At 45.1% G+C, this 14,482-nt stretch overlaps 1 protein-coding gene across 1 annotated transcript in view; it reads right to left on the reverse strand.

The window, feature by feature from the left end:
* Positions 1 to 14,482, reverse strand: part of Zc3hav1 (zinc finger CCCH-type containing, antiviral 1) — a 57,650-nt gene that overhangs the window by 10,282 nt on the left and 32,886 nt on the right. The window contains exons 6-11 of the mRNA XM_069996878.1: positions 14,332 to 14,430; positions 12,991 to 13,114; positions 9,595 to 9,772; positions 8,505 to 8,625; positions 6,921 to 7,023; positions 407 to 497 (exon numbers count right to left, since the gene is read on the reverse strand). Coding sequence (XP_069852979.1) covers positions 407 to 497; positions 6,921 to 7,023; positions 8,505 to 8,625; positions 9,595 to 9,772; positions 12,991 to 13,114; positions 14,332 to 14,430 — 716 coding nt within the window. The remainder of the gene's footprint in view (positions 1 to 406; positions 498 to 6,920; positions 7,024 to 8,504; positions 8,626 to 9,594; positions 9,773 to 12,990; positions 13,115 to 14,331; positions 14,431 to 14,482) is intronic.

Below are 14,482 nucleotides of genomic sequence, written 5' to 3' on the forward strand. Positions count from 1 at the left end.
AGTGACATTATCCAAAAAAAGAAATGTACTCATTATCTAGAAATGGTAACCCTTCTGTACAACACATTAACAAGACCAATAAAATTATTACCAAAACAAAAACAAAAACCCTACACACACATACACATACACAAAAACAGGTATTATGCTCTACCTCATAGGATTGTGGTGAGGATTTGTGTGGATGAGAACATGTGGCTAACTCCCCTCCCCGCCAAACCATGGCATGCCGAGGCCAGCTGTTGTATGGAACACCAGCAGAGTCACATTTCAGGTCTGCCTTTGAATCTGGATCTCAGTAATTTACAGAGCCCTTCATTCATTCAAATAGACAAGCATACAGGTATCACAAAATCCTTCCTCAACTCTAAAGGATTCCCCCACGAAGCAAAGAAAACCCACATACCTCATAGGTACTGGCAGGGAGGGAGTCAGCCACCGTCTGAAGATGAAATTCCGAAGTTAAAGCTTTTGACCTGCTCCCCAGAGGCTGATGGCTACAAATAAAGGAGAGAGAATTCACTTGGGTCCCATTCCATCAGCCCAAATGATGCTCTAACCTAACTCCAGCCATGAAGCCAGTTTCCTGGAGAAAAGCATGAATTGCTGTATTTCATTTTGGATTAAACATCATCCTTGCACATCCTGGTGGAGCAGTACCAGTAATCAAGGCTGGTTTTCGTTTTTTGTTGTTTTTTGTGTGTGTGCCAGGACTAGAGCTTGAACCCAGGGCCTTGTGTGCTCTCAGTTGGCTTTTTCACTCAAGGCTGGCACATTACCACTTGAGCCACACTTCCACTTCTGGCTTTTCACTGGTTAATTGGATAGAAGAGAATGAGAGTCCCCTGGACTTTTCTGCCTGAACTGGCTTAGAATCACAACCTTCACATCGCAGTCTCCTGAGTAGCTAGGATTACAGGTGTGAGCTATCAGTGTCGGGCAGGGTTTGTTTTTTCTTAATGACAGACATTCAAGTTGAGGAGTCCAGAACCTCCCCTTTTCCTGTGTAAACTTGATTTCAGGGTAAGAGACATAAGGAAAAATTCTTTAGATGAATCAAAGCCAAGAAAACAATTTAAAACAAAACAAAACTTATCATTTTGCAACACATAATGACATACTGGACCTAGCCTGTGACTATCAAGGGCTACTAAGTTAATAGCATTAATGACAGACGAGATGAGGAATTCTATAATGGAAGGATCAGACGGCAGTGACTTAATCTGCTTCACTAAAAATAGGACAATGGGATGTTAAGCATGTCCTTAATAAGAGGTGACAGGAAGTACAAAACATCCCTTGTAGCAGATTCTTGACCAAAAACTGGACCTGAATCTAATCAACCCCCTCAATCTAATCATCAATTGACAGAAATTACCCATCAAGCGACCTCATCAGAATACAGTTTAGTAAATTTTGAATTCAAATTATCCAGCTTCTTAAAGACAAACTGCATGAAAAAAGCAGAGGAGGGAAACTGCATAGAATAAAAGAAGCTTAAGAGACCAATCAACCAAATGTAATGAAAGGATCATGTTTGGTTACCAATGGGAATAAATCAGTACAAAGGTCATTTAGAAGACAATGGGAAAGCAGAGAACATGACTTGAACTAGGTATTATGTGATATTAAGCAATTATTGTCTGATTTAAGTGAGTTATTCTACAATAGTATTGTACATCTGTTAGAGACATAGCTGATATATCTACAGAGAAATGACAGTCTTTGTGGGATTTACAAAAAAATATTCCAAAAGTGATTCAGATAGAAAAAGAAGTCAAGGGGTTGGGAAGGTGGCTCAGTGGTAGAGCGCTTGCCTTGCATGCATGAGGCCCTGGGTTCGATTCCTCAGCACCACATAAGCAGAAAAAAAAAAGCTGGAAGTGGTGCTATGGCTCAAGTGGTAGTGTGCTAGCCTTGAGCTGAAGAGCTGAGGGACAGCACCTATGCCCAGAGTTCAGGCCCCACAACTGGACCCCCCCCCAAAAAAAAAAAGAAAAAAGAAAAAGAAGTCAAACTATCCCTACTTGTGGATTACATCATCTTGTATCTAACAGATATGAGACTCCATCTCCAAGCTCTTAGAGCTGATCAATAACTTTGGCAAAGTAGTAGGATACAAAAATCAACCCACAATGGGCTGGGAAGGAGGCTCAGTGGTAGAGCACTTGCCTTGCATGCCAGAGGCCCTGGGTTCGATTCCTCAGCACCACATAAGCAAAAAGAAAAAAGCCGGAAGTGGCGCTGTGGCTCAAGTGGTAGAGTGCTAGCCTTAAGCTGAAGAGCTGGGGGACAGCGCCCAGGCCCAAAGTTCAGGCCCCATGACTGGACCCAAAAAAAAAAAAAAAAAATCAACCCACAAAAATCAGCAGCCTTTCTGTACACCAACCATGTACAGGCAGAGAGGGAAATCAGAAAAACAATGCCATTTGCAATACCTTCAAAAAAAAATTAGGAATAAACCTAACTAAGGAAGCCAAAGATCTTTATCGTGAAAACTAAAAATCTGAAGAAAGAATTGAAGATGACATCAGGAAATGGAAAGACCTTCCATGCTCATGGATAGGTGGAATTAATATTATGAAAATGGCCATACTACCAAAGGCAATGTACAAATTTAACACAATCCCCATCAAAATCCCAATGACATTCTTCAACGAGACAGAGAAAACAATCCAAAAATTGATATGGAACAACAAAAGACCTCAAATAGCAGAAGCAATTCTAGGCAAAAAACAGCAATGCTGGTAGCATTACAATCCCAGACCTCAAGCTCTACTACAGAACTGTAATAACAAAAATAGCTTGGTATTGCACCAAAACAGGTCCAAAGATCAACCAGAAGATCCAGAAATAAAGCCATATACCTCCAGTTATTTATTATATTTGGCAGGGGAGACAAGATACACTGTGGAAAAAAGATAGCCTCTTCAGTAATTGCTGTTGGAAAAACTGGACATTCATATGTTGAAAATTAAGATCAGATGGACAGCTGTTGGATAAAATTGGATACTGTTGTACCAGTATCAGCTCGGAGTGGATCAAAGACCTCAATGTCAGACCTGAAACTCTGAAACTACTGCAAGAGGGAGTAGGAGAAAGATTAGAATTAATAGGCATAGGTACAAAAATTTTTAAAGAGTCCTGGAGCAAAGCAAATAGGAGAGAGACTTGACAAATGGGATGACATCAAAATAGTTTTTGCATAGCAAAGGACCTAGTTACTAAACTAGAAAGATAGCCAACAGACAAGGAAAAGATCTTTACTTGCAATACATCAGACAAAGGCCTAGTATCCAAAATATACAAGGAATTCAAGAAATTAAACCCTGTCCTCCCCCAAAAAACTAATAAACCAAACAATAAATGGCCAAAGGAGTTTAAAAGAGACTTCTCAGAAGACTGCAAATAGACACATGAGGAATGCTCATCATCCCTGGCCATAAATGCAAATCAAAACAACCCTGAGGTTCCATCTCACCCCAGATGGATTAGCCAACACCAAGAATTTGAACAAATGTTGGCAGAGATGTGGGAAAGAGGAATCCTATTGCACTGTTGGTGGGAATGCAAACCATTCTGGACAGCGGTCTGGAGATTCCTAAAAAAAAACTAAACATAGACCTTCTCTATGACCAGTCCTACTCCTGGGCATCTACCCAGAACATCACAAGTCAGGATACAATACAGTCACTGGCACATCCATGTTCACTGCTACACTATTCATAATAGCCAAGTTATGGAAACAGCCCATATGCCCTAGATTTGATGAGTAGATCAATAAAATGTAGTATATACACACAATTACATTTTACTCATCCATTAGAAAGAGACTGTCATTTGAAGGACTATGGCTAGACCTAGAACAAACCATGTTAAGTGAGGTAAGCCAAGCTCAGAGAGACAAACAGCACAGGTTTCTCTCATATGTGTAAATTAGAGCTAAAATATAACTGGACGTGATGACCTACATAGCACTCTAAAGTGGAGGAACCCAAATGTGTAACTGCTCTAACATTTAAAATACTATTGTATTAAAACTAATGTCAAGAAATAGAAACATGGCTTTTTGTTGGTGGTGATGCTGTTTTTTATTTTTTTTTTTATTTTTGGAGGTACAGAAAGGGAAGGAGGGTGAACAAATGCAATCATGGTATTCAGTATACACTAATGTGGGAAAGGAACAATGTAACTTATGGGCAAGGATGGAAGGGAGAAGTTAAGGGAAAGTAAAGGAAGGGGTGACATTGTTCAAAGAAATTCTAATTACCTGACTTATAAAATGTTAACCCTTTTGTTCAATACCTTAACCATAAAATTATATTAAAAAAAAAAAAAACAACAACTCCAGTGAGGATGAGCACCCATGGTTCATGCCTGTAACCCTAGCTACTTAGAAGCCTGAGACCTGAGGGTTGAGATTTGAAGCCAGTTCAAGCAGAAAAATCGAGACTCCATCTCCAATTGGTCAATAAAATGGAGGCATGACTCAAGTGGTAAAGCACAAGCCATGAGTAAAAAAGCAGAGTAAAAACCCCTGAGTTTAAGCCCTGATACTGGTACCAAAAAAAAGGGCTGGGAAGGTGGTTCAGTGGTAGAGTGTTTGCCTTGCATGCATGAGGCACTGGGTTGGATTCCTCAGCACCACATAAGCAGAAAAGGCCAGAAGTGGCGCTATGGCTCAAGAGGTAGAGTGCTAGCCTTGAGCTGAAGAGCTGAGGGACAGCGCCCAGACCCTGAGTTCAGGACCCATGACTACCAAAAAAAAAAGGGGGAGGAGTAGGGGGGGAGGCAGGGAGGGCAGGAGAAAATATTCCACTGAAATAAAAAATTGGAAATTATAAAAGTGGATGAAACAAGATGGTAAAAAAACTAGCACTGAAGAAACGTGTTGGGTACACAGCAGTTTATTATACAATTCTCTACACTGGTTGATACTTAAAATTTGACATCATAGCAATTCTTTTTATGTTAAGGTGATTACAGAGGGGTTAACAGTTACATAAGATAATAAGTACATTTCTTGTCAAATTTGTTAGCCCCTTCCTTCTTTTTTTTGTGGGGGGGGGGGCCAGTTGTGGGGCTTGAACTCTGGGCCTGGGCGCTTGTCTCTCAGCTCTTCAGCTCAAGGCAAGTGTTCTACCACTTGAGCCACAGCGCCACTTCCGGTCTTCTTAGTGGTTCATTGGAGATAAGAGTCTCGTGGGCCGGGCGCTGGTGGCTCACGCCTGTAATCCTAGCTACTCAGGAGGCTGAGATCTGAGAATTGCGGTTCAAAGCCAGCCCGGGCAGGAGAGACCATGAGACTCCTATCTCCAATAAACCACCAGAAAACCGGAAGTGGCGCTGTAGCTCAAGTGGTAGAGCGCTCGCCTTGAGCTGAAGAGCTGAGGGACAGCGCCCAGGCCCAGAGTTCAAGCCCCACGACCGACAAAAAAAAAAGAGTCTGGTGGACTTTCCTGCCTGGGCTGGCTTTGAAATGTGATCCTCAGGTCTCAGCCTCCTGAGTAGCTAGGATTACAGGTGTGAGCCAGTGGCGTCCGGCCCCTTCTGTCATTTTTCTCCTAAATTCCCTCCCCCACCCTATTACCTTTTTCTGTGGATTTTTAGCAGTATAGGAGTTTAAATACAGGGCTGTACCTATTAGCCAAGTCAACCTGTCTTTTTCTCTATTTTTCAGGTGTGGTCTAAAGCGTCTGCCTATAACACTTAAAAAACAAATGCATTAAGGAAAATAGTCTGTTTTCCCTTTCCTTTGGAGGTGCTGTGGCTTGAACTCGGGGCCTGTGCTTGGTAGGCAGGCAGGCACTCTACCACCAAGCCACTGCTCAGCCCTTTCTCCAGGGGTTATTTATGAGGCAGTGTTTGGTTTTTACCCTGGCTGGCCTGAGTTGTCATCTTCCTCCTTGTGCTTCCCCAGGTCATTGTGGACCGCAGGCATTCAACAGAGCATACAGCCATTAGCTGAGTCTCCCCAACTTTCTTTGTCCATCATGGGGCTTGAACTCTGGGCCTAGGCGCTGTCCCTGAGCTCTTCAGCTCAAGCGAGCTGGAGACTACTTGATCCACAGCACCATTTCCGGTTTCCTCTCCCACTCTCCGCAGGCCTCTCCGCTCTCCACGGGCCTCTCTACCTCTCAGGCCTTTTGGCTCTTCACAGGCCTCTTGGCCTCTCAGCGAGCTTCTCCGCCGGCCTCTGGGCCCAGCATAGGCCTCCTCGGCCCTGCACCTCTTCCTCTTGGCCCTGTGTGGGCGTCCTCAGGCCTATCCGCCGGCCTGGGCCTCTGTTCTGGCCCGGGTCTCCCTGGACCTCTCTGCAGGCCTGAGGAGAGCCTGGGCACTGATCTGCTGCAGGGACGGCGTCCCTCTCTCCCTTCTCCCCCTCTCGGGAACCCCCTCCTCCCTATATCCGGTGGCCCACCCCCACCAAGCTGCCCTTTGACCCCTGCGGCCTGGCGTGATTGGCAGCTGGGGCGGGGGCTGATTCTGGCATAATCATACTTCAGTCATCTGGGGAGGGGGAGAAATCCCACTCCAAAAATGTTCATAAGCAATGTAGTCCTTTTTTTTTTTGGTTGGTCATGGACCTGGGCGCTTCGTGGTAGAGTGCTTGACTAGCATGCACGAAGACCTGGGTTTGATTCCTCAGTACCACATAAAGAAAAAGCCAGCAGTGGCACTGTGGCTCAAGTGGTAGAGTGCTCACCTTGAGCAAAAGAAGCTCAGGACAGTGCCCAGGCTCTGAGTTCAAGCCCCAGGACTAAAAAAATAAAACACAAAAACAAAAAGGAAAAATTACAGTGGAATGTAAGCAGCTTTCCAAGAACACAGGATGAGCTAGATGCCAGAGGCACTTGATGAGGAGGCTGAGAACATTGCACACATCTGCAGGTGTTCTAAGAGCACTTCAGAACACTTACACTGCCCTTGCTTTGATCTGCTCCACATCCCGCGAAGAAACAAACACCGGCCTTCGGACGACATCCTTCTGCGTCTTGGAAGCAATGTTTGTCTGAATCATCCCTTAAGAAACAAAAGCCAAAAACTAGCCTTAAAAAAATAAAAATGGGGCTGGGAATGTGGCTTAGAGGGAGAGTGCTAGCCTAGCATGCATGAAGCCCTGGGTTTGATTCCTCAGTACTGCATGAACAGAAAAAGCCAGAAGTGGTGCTGTGGCTCAAGTGGTAGAGTGCTAGCCTTGAGCCAGAGAAGCTCAGGATCAGTGCCCAGACCCTGAGTTCAAGCCACAGGACTGGACAGATAGATAGCTCCTTTTTTAGAAGCTATTTGCACAATTGCTCTCCAGGACTGCTGCTCACACCTGTAATCCTAGCTACTCAGGAGGCAGAGATCTGAGGATCATGATTCAAAGCCAACCTGGGCAGGAAAGTCCATGAGACTCTTATCTTCAATTAACCACCAGAAAACTGGAAGTGGTGCTGTAGCTCAAGTGGTAAAGCATTTGCCTTGAGCTGAAGAGCTGAGGGACAGCACCCAGGCCAAGTTCAAGCCCCATGACCAATTAAAAAAAGAAAAAAATTAGATCCTTAGTTGCCCTAATTAAATGATCCTGCTATCAAGTGGTGAAAGTACATTTAGAAATTAACCAAATCTGTACATGGAAGTCAGAGAAAGAGGAGAATTAAGGCACTCATAACTCATAACAAACAGCAACTACTTAAGCTGCTTTGAAGCAGACAGAAGTGATCATGGGTTGGAACTACCTGGTAGCCTTCTTGAAGATTAAAAAAAAATGAAACAAAAACAAAACAAAGTTTGGCACTGGTGGCTCATGCCTATAATCCCAGTACTCAGGAGGCTGAGATCTGAGGATCATGGTTCAAAGCCAGCCCAGGCAGGAAAGGCGGTGAGACTTTTTTTGTTGGTCATGAGGCCTTTTTCATGTGGTGCTGAGGAATGGAACCCAGGGCCTCATGCATGCAAGGCAAGCGCTCTACCAATGACCTACCTTCCCAGCCCTCGTGAAACTCATCCCCAATAAACCACTCAGAAAACCAGAGGTGGCGCTGTGGCTTAAGTGGTAGAGCACTAACCTTGAGCTGAAGAACTGAGGGACATCACCCAGGCCAAGAGTTCAAGCCCCATAACCGACAATCAGCAACAACAAAAATCCACCTAAGCTAGGTGGAAGTGGTTCATGCCTATAATCCTAGCTACTCAGGAAGTAGAGATCTGAAGACTGGTTCAAAGCCAGTTGTGGCAGGAAAGTCCATGAGACTCTATCTCCAATTAACCAGCAAAAAGTCAGAAGTAGAGCTGTGGCTCAAGTGGTAAAGTGTCAGCACGGAGCAGCTAAATCTCAGGGACAGCTCTCAGGTCCTAGTTTGTGCCTGCATGCGCGTGCAGATACACCCCACACACCCACACACCCACACAAAACCTTTACCCTGGCGTGGCCACGACCCTGAGTGAGGCTATGTTTCTCAACTGTTCCCTCTCTCACAGGTGCAAGATGTTCTGGTTTCCAAGGACATATAACTCACCTTGGAAACTCAGCTCGAAGTTCCTCGAACCCTCCTGAAATGGCACAACTCCCCTGGGACAGGACAGATAAAAGGACTCCAGGTAGGAAGAGTCGATGTCTGAACTGGGTTGGTTGTCATACTAGTTCAGTTAAATTAAACAGAAAGAAAAAAGATGAAGACTTCAGGATTGGCGTCTAGGCAATCTCTCCTGTGCTAGTTTGTAGTTTTATTTCAGCCGAAGGATTTGAAGAGTGTGTTTCACTTCCCAAGCCAGGCTGTGAGGGGCTTCCCGGAGGGAGCACATGCACCTATTTTTGTTAGTGAAGGTATATAGGTTCCCCACTCAGAACTCTGAGACCTGAGTTCAAGTCCTAGGACACACACACACACACACACACACACACACACACACACACACACACACACACACACACACACACACACACACACACACACACACACATCACTGGGCGCCAGTCACACACACACACACACACACACACACACACACACACACACACACACACACACACACACACATCACTGGGCGCCAGTGACTTGTGCCTGTAATCCTAGCTACTCAGGAGGCTGAGATCTGAGGATCACAGTTCAAAGCCAGCCAGGCCAGGAAAGTCCATGAGACTCTTATCTCTAATTAACCACCAGAAAACCAGACGTGGCACTGTGGCTCAAGTGGTAGAGTACTCGCCTTGAGCTGAAGAGCTGAGGGACAGCGCCCAGGCCCAGAGTTCAAGTCCCACAACCAACCAATTAAAAAAAAGTATCCGAACTGGTCATCAGTGGCTCATGCCTGTAATCCTAGCTACTCAGGAGGCTGAGATCTGAATGAAAACACTATGAGACAGTTTCTCGGCCTGAGTTCAAACACCAGTACCAGCATGCACACACATACGCACACACAAAGGCAAGTCATCCATTTGTTTCCCAGGCCTACTGGAGTAGATGGGAAGAGACAAATATGTGCTTTCCTCCATGTGCACTTCCCATGGGGAGGAATATTGACTCCAAATATTACGTTAGTAGTTGCTTGGGATTTTAATGTTGGCACGTGTACGAAAGGGCCTTTTTCAGTAGGACTGGCACTCACCTCTGCTCCGTACTGAATCCATTTACCAGATTTGTGCTTCCAATACCAAAGCCATTTGGTGGTGAAGACAGCATTGGCCAGCTCTGGGACGGCAGCGGAAGGGGTGGAGAGGCGTCGGATGGGATGAAAATCACAAATCATCTTCTTGAAATCGATTTCACGGTTCCCTATTGAAATTCTGAGAAGGAAGAAGAAGGTAATGAAAGGTTCCCTGGGCCCCTTCAGGACCCACTTTTTTTTTTTTTGGGGGGGGGGGAGTCCAGTCGTGGGGCCTGAATTCTGGGCCTGGGCGCTGTCCCTCAGCTCTTCAGCTCAAGGCTAGCACTCTACCACTTGAGCCACAGCGCCACTTCTGGCTTTTTTCTTTTTGCTTATGTGGTGCTGAGGAATCGAACCCAGGGCCTCAGGCATGCAAGGCAAGCACTCTACTAATAAGCCACCTTCCCAGCCCCCCCCCACTTTCTTTCCTTTTTTGGGGGGGGGGTCCGGTCGTGGGGCCTTAACTCTGGGCCTGGGCGCTGTCCCTCAGCTCTTCAGCTCAAGGCAAGCGCTCTACCACTGAGCCACCTTCCCAGCCCCATCCCCCCACTTTCTTATATTCTGCTGTCCTCTAATGAGAGCACAGAAGTTCGAGGAACTAGTTTTTTGTTTTTTGTGTTTTGTTTTTGTTTTGTTTTGCCAGTCCTGGGGCTTGAACTCAGGGCTTAGTCACTGTCTCTGAGCTTCTTTTGCTCAAGGCTGGCACTCTACCACTTGAGCCATAGCTCCACTTGTGGCTTTTTCTGTTTGTGTGGTACTGAGGAAAGGAACCCAGGGCTTCACGCATGCTCAGCAAGCGCTCTACTAATAAGCCACATTCCCAGGCCCAGAATTAAAATTTAAGGCTGAAAAAGACGTTTACATTTTCTGTCTTTGCTCCCATCCTCTTTTTTTTTTTTTTTTTTTGTATGTGATAGGGCTTGAACTCAGCCTAGTTCTGCAGTACTTGAGTCACAACACTCACCCTTTCATTTTTGTTTTGTTTTTGTCAGACCTGAGGCTTGAACTCAGGGCCTGGGCACTGTCCCTGAGCTTCTTTAGCTCAAGGCTAGCACTCTACCTCAGTTATTTTTTTGAATAGTGACTCCCCTTTATTCCTAAACTAGCCTGGACTGTGATACTCCTATTCATGTTTTCCATGTAGCTCAAATGACAGTGTACGTAACCACATTCAGCTTTTATTAGTTGAGATAGAGGTTTCACAATTTTCCCACCCTGCCTTCCCCCCTTCTCCCACCTTCCCCCGCTGGCTTTAAGTCAAGGATTACAGGTGCGAGCCACAGTTTAATTTTTAATACAAGACCTATAATTCACAGAAGTAGGAAGACATTGGGATCATAGTACAGTTTAAGAATGTTGAAGAAAAGCTAGCATGGTGGTACACATCTGTAAACATTAGCATTCCAGAGGCCCAGACAGGAGGATCTTAAATCAAGGACAACCAGGCTACAGACTATACCTCTAGTTACCTCACAAACAAAACCAAACAAGACAGAAATAAAAAAAAAAAAAGAGTTTGATGAAAAAGTTTGGGAATTGCTGCTGTAATAAAGATAGGAAATTGGGAACAGGGAGGATGATGCTCACTGGGATCAAGAATAGATGCCAGCTGAGCACCCGAGACTCACACCTGTAATCCAAGCCACTCAGAAGACTCCTATCTAAGGATTATGGCTCAAAGACAGCCTCGGCAGGAAAGTCCATTAGACTCAAAACTCCAATTAACCACCCAAAAAACTGGAAGTGGAGCTGTGGCTCAAATGGTAGAGCATCAGCCTTGAGTTTTGAAAAAGCCAAGGGACAGTGCAAGGCCCTGAGTTCAAGCTATAGTTATCCTAGAAAGGCGAGCACATCCAATGCTGCCCTCTACTGGTAGCACTTGGCAACACAGAATCTCTACCCAAAGTTTACTGTATTTTGCATAGGAGGAATTCAGCATTTAGGTCCCCACCACCACCAAGGAATTTCCCTGTGAAACTTGAATTCATCTCATATCCCTGCATATCACCAATAAATACAGTCATGTGAGTACCATCTATTCCATCCCTGAAGGAGAAATGCAAACTATCCCCTTAGCTAATGTATAATAAAGAATATAACTACATAAAGTTGAAGCAGGGTATAATAGAATGCCTGTAATTCAGCTCCTTAGGAGGCATTACTAGGATGATTGCTAGACTAGTCCTGACAAAATCAAAAACAAAATACAAAGGGCCAGGGTCATAGTTCAAGTGGTATAGCACTTTAAGTGCAAGGCTGTGGGTTCAGGCTGAAAGAGGAGGAGTGGAAAGAAGGAGGGGGAAGAGAGGAAAAGAAGGGAGGAAGGGAAGGGAAAAGGAAAAGGAAAGGAAAGAAGGAGGGGAAGAGGAAGAAGTAAAGAGGGGAGGGAGGACGGAGGGAAAGAAAGGAGGGATAGACAACAAATTCTTGCATTAGGATATAGAATTATCCAAATCATGTGCTCTCTATTTGGGGAAGGGGAGTGTGATACTGAGGTTTCAACTCAGGGTCTTTCACTTGTTTAGCAGGTACTCTACCACTTGAGCCACGACTCCAGCTCAAAATTTAAAATTATGCAATTAGGGGCTGGGAAGGTGGCTCAGTGGTAGAGTGCTTGCCTCGCATGCATGAGGCTCTGAGTTCGCTTTCTCAGCACCTCATAAGCAGAAAAAGCCAGAAGTGGTACTGTGGCTCAAGTGGTAGAGTGCTTGCCTTGAGCTGAAGAGCTGAGGTCCAGAGTTCAAGCCCCATGACTAACCCCCCCCCAAAAAAATGCAATTAAGTCAAAGGTTCATTTGTTCTGAATCACTTAGTAACTCTTCCCCTTTCCTTTCTATTCTTTGAATTCTTGTCTGTATCTACCACTTCAGTCATGCCTTCCCCCATCGTTTTTGCTTCTGCCATTTCTCAGATAGACTCTTCTATCCCAGGCCAACCTGGACTACAATCCCTACTTACATGAGGTATCTTGTTATCTCCAGTTCCCCAACTCCACCTCCCACATAGCTGGGATGAAAGACAGACCATCCCACACACAGCTGTTGACAGAGATAGGGTCTTCTGACTTTTTGCTAGGGTTGGCCTCAAACCACAATCCTCCCAAACTCCATTCCTAAGCCACTGAGCTTGGCCTCATTTAATATTTTTAACAACTCTTAAAATGAATGCAATGCCCTCTGTCCTGTGTTTTTCTGCAGGACACACAGCTGGTATCAACTGAATGCATAATCATATCACTGTCCATTTCATTTGCCTTAGCAAAATTGCCAGCATTTCCTGGCATTAGCCAGGCTCCATGTACCATAAGCCTAGCACTATGCTTGAATTTCCTAAGCCAGAGGCCAGTCACGAACTTACTTGTGCTTCTGAGGGTCACAGTAGGCCTCCTCGATCTGCTCCATGGCCGGCAAGTCCCTCCAGGTGTTGGAAATCAGAATCTGCCACTGGTACGGCAGGTGAAAGTGTATTTTGTTGCAGTTGCCTAGAAAGAGAGACAGGAGGTCTACAGGTGTAGACAAAATTCAACCGAGTTTCACTGCTGGCTCTCCACGCTCTGCCAACCTTTCCCTTCTGTGGCTACATGGCCACACCACCACTTCCGGTTTTCTGAGTGGTTTATTGGAGAATAGTGTCCCACGGACTTTCCTGCCTGGGCTGACGTTGAACTGCAATCCTCAGATCTCAGCCTCCTGAAGAGCTAGGATGACAGGCTTGAGCCACTGGCACCCAACTGGATGCAGCTCTTTTTACTGCTGGGTGATGTGAAGCCTCACTCTAATCAGAAACCTTAAGAAGAAGATTGCATCATTGCTTAGCTTATGTCCCTTTGTGTGAGCAGCATGGGTGGCCGTGGCGGGGAGGGGGGGGGGGGGATGGCTATCAAATGAAACTCAAAAATGAGGTAGATATTAAGAGGCCCCTGACACAGCAATATGGAAAATAGCTGTTTGGGTATGTTTTGTTTCCCTGTCCTGTTAAGTTTACATTGCTTTGAAATGTTCAAAAGGTATATGACTGCTTTAACACAAAAGGGTACTACAGGGAAAGCCCCAGACTGGCAGTTTAAGCAGAGGCTGATAAAGAAATAAGTTAAGTACCCATCCCTACCATTAGAATGGCTGCCATTGAAGAGAAAGAAAGTGGGGGTGGGGAGAAAGGGAAGAGGGAGAAGATAAGGAAAGAGAAAAGGAAAGGAAAGGGAGGAAGGGAGGGGACAGAAGAGAAAGAAAGGAGCAGGGAAGAAAAGGGACAAGTAAGGAGAGGGTTAGAAAGAGAGAGAGAAAGAGACAGAGACAGATTGAGAGACAGACACAGAGACACAGAGACAGAGACAGAGAGAATATGCCTGTGCTAAGTAGCTTTCTCCTTTTTCTCCTTTCATTCCATCTGGGCCCCAGCCTATGGATGGCCTTTCCTCCCATGTTTATCCTCTCCGGAAATGGCTTCCCATCTCAGGGACAGAAACAGAGATGTGTCTTACTTATCTCCTTGGTGCTAGGAAGCATGTGGAGAAATGTGCAACCTTGTACACTGCAGGTGAGGATGAAGAATGACCCATCCACTACAGAAAATGGTTTGCCCACAATTAAATATCTAATTACCAATTCCATCTCTGGGTATTCCCCTAAAAGAAGTGACAAGAAATGCTTGAGCAAATATTAGCATACCTGTGCTCATAGCAGAAGTTCTGTCACTTACCATTCACTTTACAACCCATATACAGATGGTCTAGACAAATTTCCTTTGGGCCAGCATTATTCATTGTAGATGTGAGACTTGAGATCCCAGACATAGAATCTGTAAAACAAGAGCATAAGTGTTTCACATTTAAAAAAAATTTTTAATAAGG

The sequence above is a fragment of the Dipodomys merriami genome, unplaced genomic scaffold, assembly GCF_024711535.1.
Source record: "Dipodomys merriami isolate MVZ:Mamm:240054 unplaced genomic scaffold, mDipMer1.0.p SCAF_5, whole genome shotgun sequence".
Lineage (NCBI taxonomy): Eukaryota > Metazoa > Chordata > Mammalia > Rodentia > Heteromyidae > Dipodomys > Dipodomys merriami.